This window comes from Protopterus annectens, chromosome 4.part0 (assembly GCF_019279795.1).
Source record: "Protopterus annectens isolate FY-2018-M chromosome 4.part0, PAN1.0, whole genome shotgun sequence".
NCBI classification, from domain to species: Eukaryota; Metazoa; Chordata; order Ceratodontiformes; family Protopteridae; genus Protopterus; species Protopterus annectens.
In genome coordinates this window covers 152,219,042-152,232,905 of record NC_056733.1, presented here as the reverse complement: position 1 = coordinate 152,232,905, position 13,864 = coordinate 152,219,042, and the positions used below count along the sequence as shown (strand labels likewise).

General features: G+C 38.3%; 1 protein-coding gene across 1 annotated transcript in view; it reads left to right on the top strand.

Moving 5' to 3' along the window:
* Positions 1 to 13,864, top strand: part of DNAH9 (dynein axonemal heavy chain 9) — a 3,419,770-nt gene that overhangs the window by 3,284,644 nt on the left and 121,262 nt on the right. Inside the window, exon 62 of the mRNA XM_044069722.1 lies at positions 10,419 to 10,546. Coding sequence (XP_043925657.1) covers positions 10,419 to 10,546 — 128 coding nt within the window. The remainder of the gene's footprint in view (positions 1 to 10,418; positions 10,547 to 13,864) is intronic.

The window sequence follows — 13,864 nt, the reverse complement described above, 5'->3', positions numbered from 1 at the left end:
GAGAGAGATTCACACAAGACCGCTGTCACTCTCTCTCTTGATCGCTCATACACACAATCTCCTCTGCTTTCATACACGCATCCACTTAACCAAGGTAGCTCTCACTCTCTGGAGAGATCTCACACACACACACAGTCTGCTCTGCATTCATACACGCATTCACTCACACAAGATCATTGTCACTTTGTCTCGCTCTCTCACACCCACAGTCTCCTCTGCTTTCACACACGCATTCACTCTCACACAAGATCACTCTCGCAATCTCTCAGTCTCTCTCACACACAGTATATTCTGCATTCATGCATGCATTTACTCACACATGCAGACAGAAACATAAACACACACATACACATACATACACTTTTTTCCTGTTTATTTATTATTTTTACATTCGCTAAACAGCAAAAGCGGTACTTAGTGAGCATAAAATCATGGTGTCCATTAGGTTTTTTCAGTCCAAGCTCCACGGCAGCTTGATATGCTGCCATAAAGTGGTGACCTGTTTTTCAGCAGGCATTGCTTGTATATTAATACCCTGATGGAGAACGTTAGCTCTCCAGTCAGAGTGCTGGTGTACAGTATGGCTATTCTCTAGTACTTTGTAATGCCCCTCCCCACTTGCTCACTATGCCCAGTGCCATGTTCCCTCACTGGTTATCTGCATTTTGTGTAACAGGCTTGAGTAATATTTAGAAGAATATTTTGTTAATTTTTATTTATTTATGTTTCTTAACTGGCATGGTTTAGTGGGGATATGCACAACCACGTATCACCAATAAGTGCACCAGCCTCTTCTTCTTAAAATAGAAAAGGATTTATTCCAAACACGCTAGCCGTTTAAACATGAAAAACTTCTAATGATATAACAGTGTTATGTTAAGCGCGTTCACCCACTACAATGTGGGCTTCCTCAGAACACTGAAACACTGAACAACTACTCCCTTTATTTGAAATTTGGCACCACAATTCTCTCCATCAGACTTTTAAAGTCATACACACACAAATATAAACCTTTGTTAAGCTCTGGAGATATACACAGATTCAGATCTCATAATACAAGTAATATCAGTATAGATAATCAAGCTAGTATTATTCAATATGAGAGATCATTTATATTAACATTTAATACAGAGGTAGAACAGGTTAAGAATATATTAATAAAATACTGTTTTTTGTTATTGAGGGACACCAGTTGGATAGACATTATAGGAACCAAACCCTGATTTGTACTCCAAATGGGTCGCAATATAAAATGGTATTTGGAAAAAAATAATCAAATGACATCCACTATTAAAAAACCACAAAGAGAAACACACTTTAAAATGTGGGATGTGCAATCAATGTGGATTCATACTAGAAGTAGCCAGTATTATGTTAGACAACATAGGTCACACAAGGATTAAATTTAAGTATGGCAATTGTAAGACAAAAATGATCATCTATATGGCAAAGTGTATTACATATTCCAATTTTTACATAGGAAAAACCGAAAGAAGGTTTAGACAACGTATATATATGATCCTATTTATTGTATAAGAAAGAGAGACACCAAAAATGCATTATACAGGCATATTGAAAAGATGGGAGATACCCATGAATTTAGATTTGCCATACTAGAAATTATACATATTGATCCCAGGGGATGTGACTATAAAATGTTACTGGCGTTTAGGGAAACATGGTGGCAATTATATTTAGATGCCACAAATCCACCAGGACTCAATGACTCTATTTCTTGTAAAACCATTTTAGAGGCATAAAAAATTTTGTTATTTGGAATGTAAATTTTTGTTAAAGTCTATATATTGTTTATTATGTTTATTGAACATCTCTCCCGAGAGAGTGTTGATCCAGTTTACAATCGGTTCAGTATTAGCAAATAGTTTTGTAACATCCTGTTAATAGGATTTTATTTTTCCATTTGTATAATAATTAAGCATGTGTTAATATATACACTACAATATATATATATATATTGTTTGTTTTTTATGAGTTGCAATTTATACATCATTTTAGGTGATATACTTGATTTATATTGGTCAAATGTATTTTATAGGTTATATAGGTTGCTTATATGCATATACACTTTTATACTTAGGTATAAGGTTGCTACATGTGTATATGACTTTAAAAGTCTGATGGAGAGAATTGTGGTGCCAAATTTCAAATAAAGGGGAGTGGTTGTTCAGTGTTTCAGTGTTCTGAGGAAGCCCACATTGTAGTGGGTGAAAGTGCTTAACATAACATTGTTATATCATTAGAAGTTTTTCATGTTTATAAGGCTAGCATGTTTGGAATAAATCCTTTTCTATTTTAAGAAGAAGAGGCTGGTGCACTTATTGGTGATACACGGTTAATATTTCTGGAGCAAGCTCTTTTGTCGTATTCAATGGTTTAGTGGGGAGACATCCACTTTCAGCCAACTGCTAGGGATAAATACTAAACAATTAATAGTAGCACCAACAACAACAAGGAGGACATGAACATACGATTGCAGTTGTTATGCATTTACAGATAAGTCAAAGTACAAATAAGTAGTGCAGAAGTAAGTGATAATACAGAGCAAATATCTGTCAGTACTGGGTGAATTAACATGGAGAGGAGACAAAGTGGGAAGAATGTAAACTTATGGAGAAGATCGTTACAATGGAAGAGGCAAAATGTTGGAGGAGAACCAAGACGGAGCAAAGGGGAAAACTATGAAGGGGCGGATGAAGATGAGTAAAGGGGAAGAAACTAGTCAGAAAACAGAAAAAAAGATATAGTTTGATTTTTTCTAATATTATGAAGAAATAATAACTGAGAAAAAAATGTAGACAAAGTTCTCTTTAGGCTTAGGTAATTATCTACTATAGAGGCAGAACCCTGTAGTGGTTAGGTCATTATCTGTTATAGAGGCAAGATGCTGTAGTGGTTAGGTCATTATCTATTATAGAGGCAGGACCCTGTAGTGGTTAGGTCATTATCTATTATAGAGGCAGGACCCTGTAGTGGTTAGGTAATTATCTACTATAGAGGCAAGACCCTGTAGTGGTTAGGTCATTATCTGTTATAGAGGCAGGACCCTGTAGTGGTTAGGTCATTATCTATTATAGAGGCAGGGCCCTGTAGTGTTTAGGTCGTTGTCTATTATAGAGGCAGGACCTTGTAGTGGTTAGGTCATTATCTATTAAAGAGGCAGGACCCTGTAGTGGTAGGTCATTATCTGTTATAGAGGCAGGACCCTGTAGTGGTTAGGTAATTTTTAAATTGTTTTGGCAGAGTTCTGAGTTGAGTACTGTTCCAAGTTCTAGAGCTTAGCTACACTGACTGCATGTATGGAGTCAGCATATAGATTATTAAAATAAATTTTTACCATCTGATTTAGATGCTGAAGTGTGAGTTCTCTTCTATTAATATGTTTTATTAAGATTTTTTTAATGGCTGGACATTTATTAGATTTGAGTAGTATATTATGTACAGAGTTGAGCTGAGCATAATGTAAAGAGCAGTGGAGGTCCAGCCATTATATTTACTCTACATTGTTCGGCAGTGCTATGCACCATCATATAGGTTTTAACAGGTTTTGCAGTTTTATTGTAACTTATTTCTAATTTACAAAGCAAGGCTTGGTGAATGCTGCTTCCTGTCAGTCCCAGGGTCTGGTGTTTGTTTTTTGTGTTTTAGGTAGAGTTTTTGTGGCTTAAACTGCAGCTGTTTTGTGACCATTTAACCAGGTTCCCATTACCCACTCACAACAAGTCAGGTCTACAGACTATGTCCAATATTCATAGTCAGTAGTGCAATTGTGATAGGGATATTCTTGATGCTTATCGCATATGCTCCCCAGGCTAGTGAAAGCGGATAACATATATATAGTAAATCTACAGCACTTGATAATAGTTTTCAATCTTACTCACAAACACTTGGCTAATCTACAATGTATGTACTGTACCTGTGTACTACCTATGTTCCAAATTTCAGCTGTACACCACAAATCTATTAATTACCTTTATTTTTAAAATTAATATTTTTTTGTTTGTTCTCTCCACTGTAACTGTTTATGTGCCGCATACCACTGTAAAAACATGTCTCCTGTAATTTGTGTGTATACTGATCATGTCTAAATAACTAAATGTGCCTGTAATTTTTCTTTGTGGAGCTTTTCTCCCCAGGCCTCTGCTGAAAAAGGGCCTTTTCGGCTCAGTCAGACACCCCCGGTTAACAACTGTAAAATAAAAAATAACATAAATAAATAAATAAATACATTATGAGTAAGTGTAGCAATGGTGAGATTCATAGGAACCACTTATGCTAATGTGAAAGGCTCTAAAAATAATGAGATGTAAATGAGAAATGCTCTAAAGCTTAGTATGCTAGTGAGGCTGTTTTGCTATTCATAGTTAGACATCTGCGTGGTATGCACATCTATTGATAAATACACTGCTTCACCTTTGGTACTGAAGATGCACTCTGCGAACTTGCCTCCAGCCATCCGTTCAGTAATTTGTCCAGGTATGCACAAGCACTTTTCTGATACAAAAATAAATTACTTGCCCCAGCAACCCTTCATTATTTTGTATTTTAAGTATGCACAAGCACTAAAATGACACAATAAATTATGTTGCTCAGCAATCACCTCAGTGGTCTGAACATGCATCCAAAAACATTTTCCTGACGCACAAATTAATTATTTCCCCAAGTGACCCCTTCAGTAACATTTCCTAGAATACACCAAAATGAAACATTTCCACAAGCAACCACTTCAGTACAATATCCAGGTATTCACTAGCAGTAAAATGAAACATTCACCGAAGCAACCCCTTCAGTGACATGCCTAGCATGTACAAGCACCAAAATGAAAAATTTTCCCAAGCAACCCCTTTAGTAAAAATGTCCAGGTATGCGCCATCTAATCTCCTCTCACATCTCCATATTGTCCCTGATTGGCATATGTTCAGGGCTATTTACACACTTTGTGTACACATGAGCTCATTATAGCTTCATGTCTATGAATCAAACTCTTACGCATACGTGTAAAGCCCCTAAACAGTGTAGTAGCTGTCCTTATATTGCTTATGTATTACGCATGTTATGCTTTTGTGATAGGTGGACATGTTCATAAAAAGTCTCTGCATTTCCATAGCCATCCTGACAGTCCAGGATTTGCATAATCATGTAGCACCACTCTTCCTGGATCATTGCTGTAAAAATGCATAACCCAGGACTATGAATATTGCCCTGTGTCACATTCTTCCATGCATAGTACACTTTCTGTTTGTATGAGAGTGCTATGCACTACTTTGCTGGGGGGGTTCTCCTTTCCCCACTGTTGCATGATCAGGGACTAGTATATTTAAGTTTGGGATGTGGCTTCCTAGATAATTGTCAAGTGTGAAGTTGTTGCACCTTACAATTATAAACAAATATTTTTTTTTCTTAAGAAGTATGTATGTAGTTAGCTTGAGCATACTGGTGGCTCCCCCCACATACACTCACTCACACATAACTTACCTGACCATATCCCAGGTTGCATAGCCTCAGAGAAAATGGCAAAACAACACTGAGAGTCAAATATTGTTTGGATAATTGTTGGATTTGAGGAGTTTACAAACAGTATATCAGTAGATTTCCTTGAAATGTATGTGAGACGTCACCCCACCCCCTCACATGGGGGTACATTTTCTGCAAAAACACTCATTTATTCTTTGTGCATAGGTTGTATGGCTAATCATTTCTTGATAAGCATCAGGCATTCATAGAGAAGCATTTGCATTTTCTCCTTATATCATTGTGTGATTTTTTGGGTACTCACATTTTCTTGGAAATCTGAAAAGCATGCAGCTTAAGATGAGTGATTGCTAAGAAAATTTTTGTTTAATTTGCATACTTGTTATAAGTTACAATAGGCTTAATGGCATTTTCCTGCTGAGACGGTGGCATAAATAAACATTAGTCTTCCTGCTCCTGTTTGCATCCATCTATCTATCTATCTATCTATCTATCTATCTATCTATCTATCTATCTATCTATCTATCTATCTATCTATCTAAATGTTTTAACCATGGAACAAATGGCTAATTTCTTTCTCAGCTCAAGAAAGTATTAAAGTTTGACAGTTACAAAGATGTATTTTAAGAGAGCCATTGTAGCATGGAAACATGAGTGTTTCACTTCCTTTCCTAATACAGATAGATGTCAGCCCTAGGAGTGATCAGTACATTTAGAAAATGAAACATGGCAAATGCCCTGAGATTTTATGAGAAAATATTTTATAAATTGTATTTAATAGTTGCATAAAATAATTATTTTGTATCTGAAACACCTAAATATACTTAGAACAGCTTAAGCAATTCAAATTTTCTACAATAATTAATTTTTTATTTTGGCATAAAAGTGATGTTCAGTCCTTTTCAATGGCTATGGGTAGAGTTTGTTCTACAAAATCTCACATTTCCACAAAAAGTGTCCCATTTTTGGCACTGGAAAAGGTGATAACCCTAAAAACTCCTTTGTCACATTTCCTGAGCTGGGGTTGGCTGAGGTAGGGATCAGATGATTGTGGAAATGATTTACTCCAGTTTGGGGACACTTATATGTGGAAATGTGTGCCTGTGTGTTTTGGTAGCCTATGTTACAGTGCATGTGGGGCATGCTTATAGGTTCATAGGTAGTGATCTTAAAGTTATCTTGAGTGACAGAGATTTGAAGGTGGCATCTCTGTTATAGATTGTTGTGGAAAGGCAAAGCCCAAAATGGTTTATCCTCATACTGGAAATGGTGACTGTAACTGATCTTACTGTAATGTATGTTGGAGTGTCAGCAAACTACACTCATTGCATGCCTGTTTTCATCTGGCACTGATATTTCTCCTGCAACTAATTAAGTTCAGATCATGCCATCGCTTCTGTCTTCTGAAAATGGTGTCAACACTTCATTCGCTGCTGGTATCCTTGACTCCCATCGATATTTGCTGCAGAGAAATGTATCCAGTTTTAAGTATATAAGAAGCATTTCACAGAAAAGCACTTTACCCATTCAAGACCCCTTCCATATTACTACAGAAGCCACCTACCACATCTTCATTAACATGTCGTGTGACACTACCAAACTTTGACTACTGACTTCTAAACCCAGTATAGTAGTCAGTTACTGACCTAGTTTGTTGCTGTGTTACCCATTTAGTTCATATGCTTATTAGTTTAGTTCTTAGCCATCTATAAATAGTGCAAAAAGCCTTAATACAGTTTGTGTACATCCCAAGAACCCATCTCCGATACATTTCCATAGTCAACAAACATTCCATGTTTTTTATCAAGCTCAGTTGTTATCCATATCCCATCTCCCCTGATTAACTAGATTGTACTATCAGTTATAGGAAATTAGATGATCAGACAAGAGTTTTTTACACTAAGCCATGTTAATCATTTTTAAATTATACTGATGTTCATGTAGATGTACCCTTCATAACTTTTCCAGTGCAGAGATGAGATTATGAATATGCAGCTTCCTAGTTCAGTTGCCATTACAGTTTCTTTGTAAGCACTGTTGCGGTGTTTGCCTAACTGTCAGATATATGTAGCATGTAACAAGATGGTGTCAGAATGTTGCCCACTGTGTCAGAGACTCTCATTATATTCACCTTGGACTTTCTTGGTGTATTAGAGTTTATAGAATTTCTACACACATAAGTGACATAACACCTTTCAGTGGCCCACTACAACTATAATAAAGGAAGTAGAATCTGCCCTTCAAAGTACATAGACACAGCCATGTGTGTAGACACACACACACACACACACACACACACACACACACACACACACACACACAGGTGTGTACTAGGCTAATGGCCCTGGAGCCTTTACAAGCCTTGCCCAGAAAAACTGCCCAGGCACCGTGACACCCAATGTTAGTTCACAGTGCCTCTATCCAGTAGGGCAACTGGAGTGATCCCTGGGGTGAACTTTATTTTACCTATCCACTCATCAAGATTTCTCTTGAAGAGGGCCAGTGAGGTGCTCTGCTTGACATGAATAGGAAGCTTATTCCAGAGTATGGGCAGTCTTTGGGAGATGAACCTGTCCCTCCAGCATGTTCTGTTGATTGTGATAATGAGTTTGTGATCTCTGGAGCATGTGGGATGGCTGAATTGGGATTTCCTTCAGTGTAGCCTTTCAAGTAGGGCTGGGTCAGACATGGGTTTATAAGTCAAGGAGATATCACCTCTAAGTAGATGATAAGAGAATGAGAACAGCTGATGTTTCTTGAGTATTTCCATGTAGGGCATGTGTTTAAGGCCTAGGATCCTTTTTGTGAGCTACTTTTGTGGCCTCTCCAACTGTTGTAGGTGTCTTGTCAGGTACATGCCAAACAGGGCATTATATTTGATGATTGGTCTAATGAGGGATGAGTAGAAAGGGATGATGACCTATTTCTTCCTGGATGCAAATCCTTTGGTTATAAGATGTGCCACATAGAAGGACTTTCTGACCACAGTGGCAATGTGGTGGTCGAAGGTGAGGTGGCTGTCAAAATGGGTGCCCAGATCTCATATGGCCCCTTCAGTGTTCAGTGGGGTCCCATAAATGTGGTAATTTGTGAGAAATTAGTTTTTTCCAAAGGGGATGACAATGTATTTTTTGACATTAAGCTTCAGGCCTTGGTTTCGACACCAGTCATTGGTCTCTGAGAGGCCCATTTGTAGGATGTCTGCATCACTCGGGGAGTTGACAATGAGTCCTAGCTTGCAGTTATCAGCAAACTTGGTGAGCCAGAATCCTTCTGTGTTGGCCTGGACTTCTGAGAAGTAGATGCCAAACAGGAGAGGCCTAGGACAGAGCCACGTGGGACTCCACTCTTGACTGGTCAGCAGTCTGACTTGGAATTGGCAACTTTCACTCGGTGGGTCCTGTCTGTGAGCCAATTGGCAACCCACCTAGTGATGTAAGGATTGATGCTTAGTTTGGTAAGTTTATCAATGATACCGGAGTGTGGGGAATGGTATCAATGGCCTTCGCCAGGTCAAGGTAGGCTATATGCATTGCTACCCTCATCCATAGCCTTGGTGACTGCCTCAAAGAAGTCAACCAAGTTCAGCAGGCAAGATTTCCTCTTGACAAAGCCAAACTGTGTTGGGTCAAGAGTTTGAAGATTACCTATATATTTGTTAGGCAGGTCCATGATCATGCGCTCCATAGCTTTGCATACCAGACTTGTCAGGCTAATGGGACGAAAGTTCCCAGGGTCTGTAGTTGCTCCCCCTTTATGGAACGGGATGACTGTAGCAGTGTGCCACTCAATAGGGACATAGCCTGAGGTAAGGCTGTGATTGAACAGGGCACACAGATGTGATGCAATTTCATTTTGTAGCTCATGTAGGATGCAGCCAGGGATATTATCAGCTCCCATGGACATGCGTAGAGATCTGCAAAAACAAATGCATCTGGAGAAAACTTAATTCATGTAGTATAAGTCAGGCTTCCAGGTGGGAGCTTCTTTTAATACCAACATAAAGTATGACCAGTGGAATAAAGGCAGGAAGTTCAGTGCAAGACAGGAATGAAATGTGTTTGGCAAGTAACGCACATGCAGAGGCAAGTGAGATACATTGTTAGATATTAATCACAGCAGTGCAGCACATGCCAGAGTAAAGTAAGTAGAATTTAAGAAAAAAAAAAGGAAATGTCCCCAAGTCCTTTTATATGCAGTAAGAAATTTAAGGAAAAAAGGACATTATGTAAGCAGTGTCAGTGAGAATAGGAAATGCCACATGGCAAAAACAGTAACATTGGATAAATGACACATTATAGCATTTAGTTTAGTGGAGAAGGTACGATACACCTAAAGTCACAATGGGTTTGCCCTGTAAGATGTATTGGCTAAAAGTCCCATTGATTTCATATGATACATTTCACATGTATGCCTCTTCAGTGGCAGTGACCATCTTCAGTTCAAAGCCAATGGTTCATACATTTCCAGAAATTCTAGAAAGGTGAGCTGCTTGCACATATCTCACTCATATTAGAGATGCAAGAGTTGTTCAAACCAGTCTGAAAATACCAGTCCTGTCTGTCAGCTATCACACACAGAAGCAGAATACCGACATATATATGATAAATCACTAACACGTCTTTCATCTTCTACCAGTTCTTTTTGGCTAAAAACAATTGAATCACTGTTTTACATTTATATATTGAAGCTTTGCACTTTGAAAATGTTTAATTCATCTGCAAAATACTGGCTGATAAGGCAGTCCTTTTATGGAATAAAATGCAAACCTAAAACACATACTCTGCAGCATTCTAGATGTCCTCTGTTCTTTACTGTAGGCGATAAAATAAGGTTTTAGTGTTACGATTTGTGTTCATGCATCATTTGTTGAATTCTTCATTACCTGATTAAGTCTTCACTTTTATGTTGTTCTATGTTTCATGCAGGAAAGAAACTAGGTTATACATTTGACAACAACAATTTCCACAACGTCTCCCTGGGACAAGGTCAAGAGGTTGTAGCAGAGCAAGCGCTTGATCTGGCTGCTTCTGATGGACATTGGGTGATTCTTCAGGTAAGTCTGCAGTCCATCATGAGATTATACTGGAAATGCGCAACAAAAACAGAGAAAAAATAAGTTGTACTGCTGAGCTGAGTTCATTTCAAGTGTAAATCTTTCTGACCTTGGATTCATGCCCTAATATTGACAGCTGCAAGGCTAAAGGCACCCCTATTTCTTCAATTCCCTATAGGCAGAACGAGACATGTTATGACATGTCAGTATTTATGAACAATAAGTCTCAAGTCTGAAGTACAGCTTTTATTAGCTTGCAGGACTCTTAAAACTAAATGACTTATATTTACAGTGCTGCTTTGATTTCTTCATTTTTTACTGCAGGATGAGCAAAAAAGCTTTATTTTTATTCAGTTTCAGCACTGTAGGAATTTCCATCTTGGTAAATTATTCTGAATCAAAAAATGCCAGACATAGCCATTGTTTATTTATCATGTGGTAGTTTAAGTGTAAAATATAGCTTTCTCAACACATATGCTATAATTGATAAAATAAACAGACCTGCATAAAAACTGTGTGTGTGTGTTTGTGTGTTGTATGTATATGCATTTATATATCTATCTGTATATCTATATTTATATATATATATATATATATATATATATATAGTGTATGTATAGATAGATATAGGTATACATTGCATATCTAAAGATTTCTTTTCTTTAAAATATGCTGTAACCTTTGAAATGCATCTTTCTCTAAACACAGAAAATTAACAGATAGAAGTCTAGATGCATGCGGGTGTGTGTATATTTTTTAGGTTGTACAATATGATTTTGAAACAGAAAAGGATAATGTTGGTTTAAGTTTAAGTGGACAATTCTCATTATCATGCCACTACAAAAACAGCAGAAATTTTGTTTGACTTTTATTAATTATTGTTCTGAGATAAAGTTATATGAGTGTTAACTTATTGAATGAGATGATAAACATCCGGATTTTCTGAAAGCTTTTCATGCCAGAGAATTAAAAATTTAAAATGTGTTGTTACAATCAATGATACCAGTAGAATTAAAAATTCCTGTCATATTTCTTTGAACACCACATTAAATTCAACATTCCCATATGTGCTTTAACCATAGAGTTGTTAACTTAGAATGGATGCATTGGTTCCATTTTCTGGAGTGGAAACTCCAAAGAGCCTTGCATACATTGCTATATGGTTTGCGTTTTTAATACACTTAAAACTTATTTTTTTATCCGGGCCAAAAGACAGTTGATGACCTTTATTAATACAACCAATTAATAACTTTATTACATAAAACAACAAATAACTGGAAACTTCACATTCTTTCAAACAAACTCAGGGCAGCGTATCCACTCACCCTGGCCAAGTCATTCCTCAGTGCCACATACCCAGTCACCCTGTTCAATCATCCATCAGGGCAGCATACCTACTCAATCTGACCAAACCTTAAACAGCCAGCGTACATGCTCACCCCTTTCAAATTAAGCAGCATCCAAATAAGCTCACTTACTATCAAGCAGTGTCCAGTAACTCACTTGATCCCCAAATTCCATGCCATCAACACCCTCACCTAGAGGAGGAACAGAAGAAGACAATCCTATCCCTCTTCTCCACTCACAAGCCTGCTCGTAGGATGTTCCCCCTCTTATCCCATAACCTTCAAAAATACCCTCAAGAAACAATTTCAAGTGAACATTAAACAAATCTAAGTCCACATCCCTCAAATGCACCCCATCCGATCAAAACCAAACAATATCACTATCTTTGAAATCCCTATGTTCTATAGTATACATGCTTAAATCTCCCAATTGCTTGGATAACCTCTGATTAACAAACCTCCGAACACACTGACTAACCCGATAACTGATGGCATTCCTCCACGTCAAACATGGAACAATCTCAGACCATGCTACATACATATCAGGGCACAAATTCTGCAGCTTAAACAAATCCTCTGCTATAATATCCACCAACTGCTTCTTTGCCAAGATTCCCAGATCATTACCCCCCAAATGGACCACTAGTATTTGTGCCTACTCTACCCTCAACCTGACCACTTCAAACTTGTGCATCAGTTGCTCCTATCTTAGCCCTCTAACCCCTTGCCAAGTAACTGTCCAACCTAGCTGAGACAAACCCAAATTCTGTCCATCTACCCTTACCGCTGCCCATTTCTCTGCCCAGTAGATGGAAGAATGACCCAGGATAACAATCTCCTTCCCTAAAAGAAAAGAAAATTAATAACATACAGTGCAAACCTTATCTAATGTATGATAAAAATGCATTAGAATACCACCTCCCCACTCTTTTAATAACCTGAATGGAACTGCCATCCCTAGCCAAGTCTGAAGCCCTATCAATGCGAAAGGAATGAGATGTAAACCTCTCCACTGGAAAACCCATACAACCAAAAACTCTGCTGATGACATGTACTAGCCGACCACTTGTCACCCTCCTGCCAGCCACCAACTGAAAAATCAAGTCATACAGGCTTCCCACCTGAGTCCGCCTTGATTCTTTGGCCCACCTTACTGGGCAAAGCCTAACATTCCTATCTTCTTCGAGCACTATCGATGCACCTTTCCCCACCTGATCTGTCTTAGTCTTCTGCAACCCAATAATAATTGTGCCGGGGCCTATCATTACATCCGTCTAAAGTAATGATCCTAACAGCTCAGATACGTGAAACACCCCAAAATATAACCATATACTCAATGTACTCCACATAATATAATCAGAGGCGTTACCTTCAAGTAAAGCTAAACCATTTAGCAAAACCTTCAACAATGCCCTTGTCAATGGCCACCACATATCACGGCGCTCCCCAACCTGTCTTCCCCAGCCCTTCAGCATACTCCCTATCACCCAAGACTTCATAAAGTCATGTGACCCAGATACCTGCACAAATATGCTAATTGCAGCTAAATCTACCCTGTTTGTAAAGCTTTATCTAAACCCCAGGCTCGAGCTAAATAATGCAGCAGTAACTCCTCAGACCAAACCCCTTTGTTCTCTGGCAATTGCAAAATAAACCGATCAAATTCACAAAGAGCCCTACTGTAAGCCTTCCTCATGGATACTCCCCATGACTGACACACCAACCTCATGGTTACCTCGACCCAGTGTTCCATACCTCCTCTGGTAATGTTACTGGCACTTCCTCCACCTCTGGCACCAACAGTCGAAACCTGGAAAACTGAAATTGTGACAAGCTATCTGCAATGGTGTTACTCAACCCAGGCACATGCACCCTGTAAATGAAAACTTAATTCTCAAACTCTGTAAACCCAACTTACGCAAAATTAACAACAGTAATTCTGACCTGGCCATCTTCTTCTGTGACACCTGCT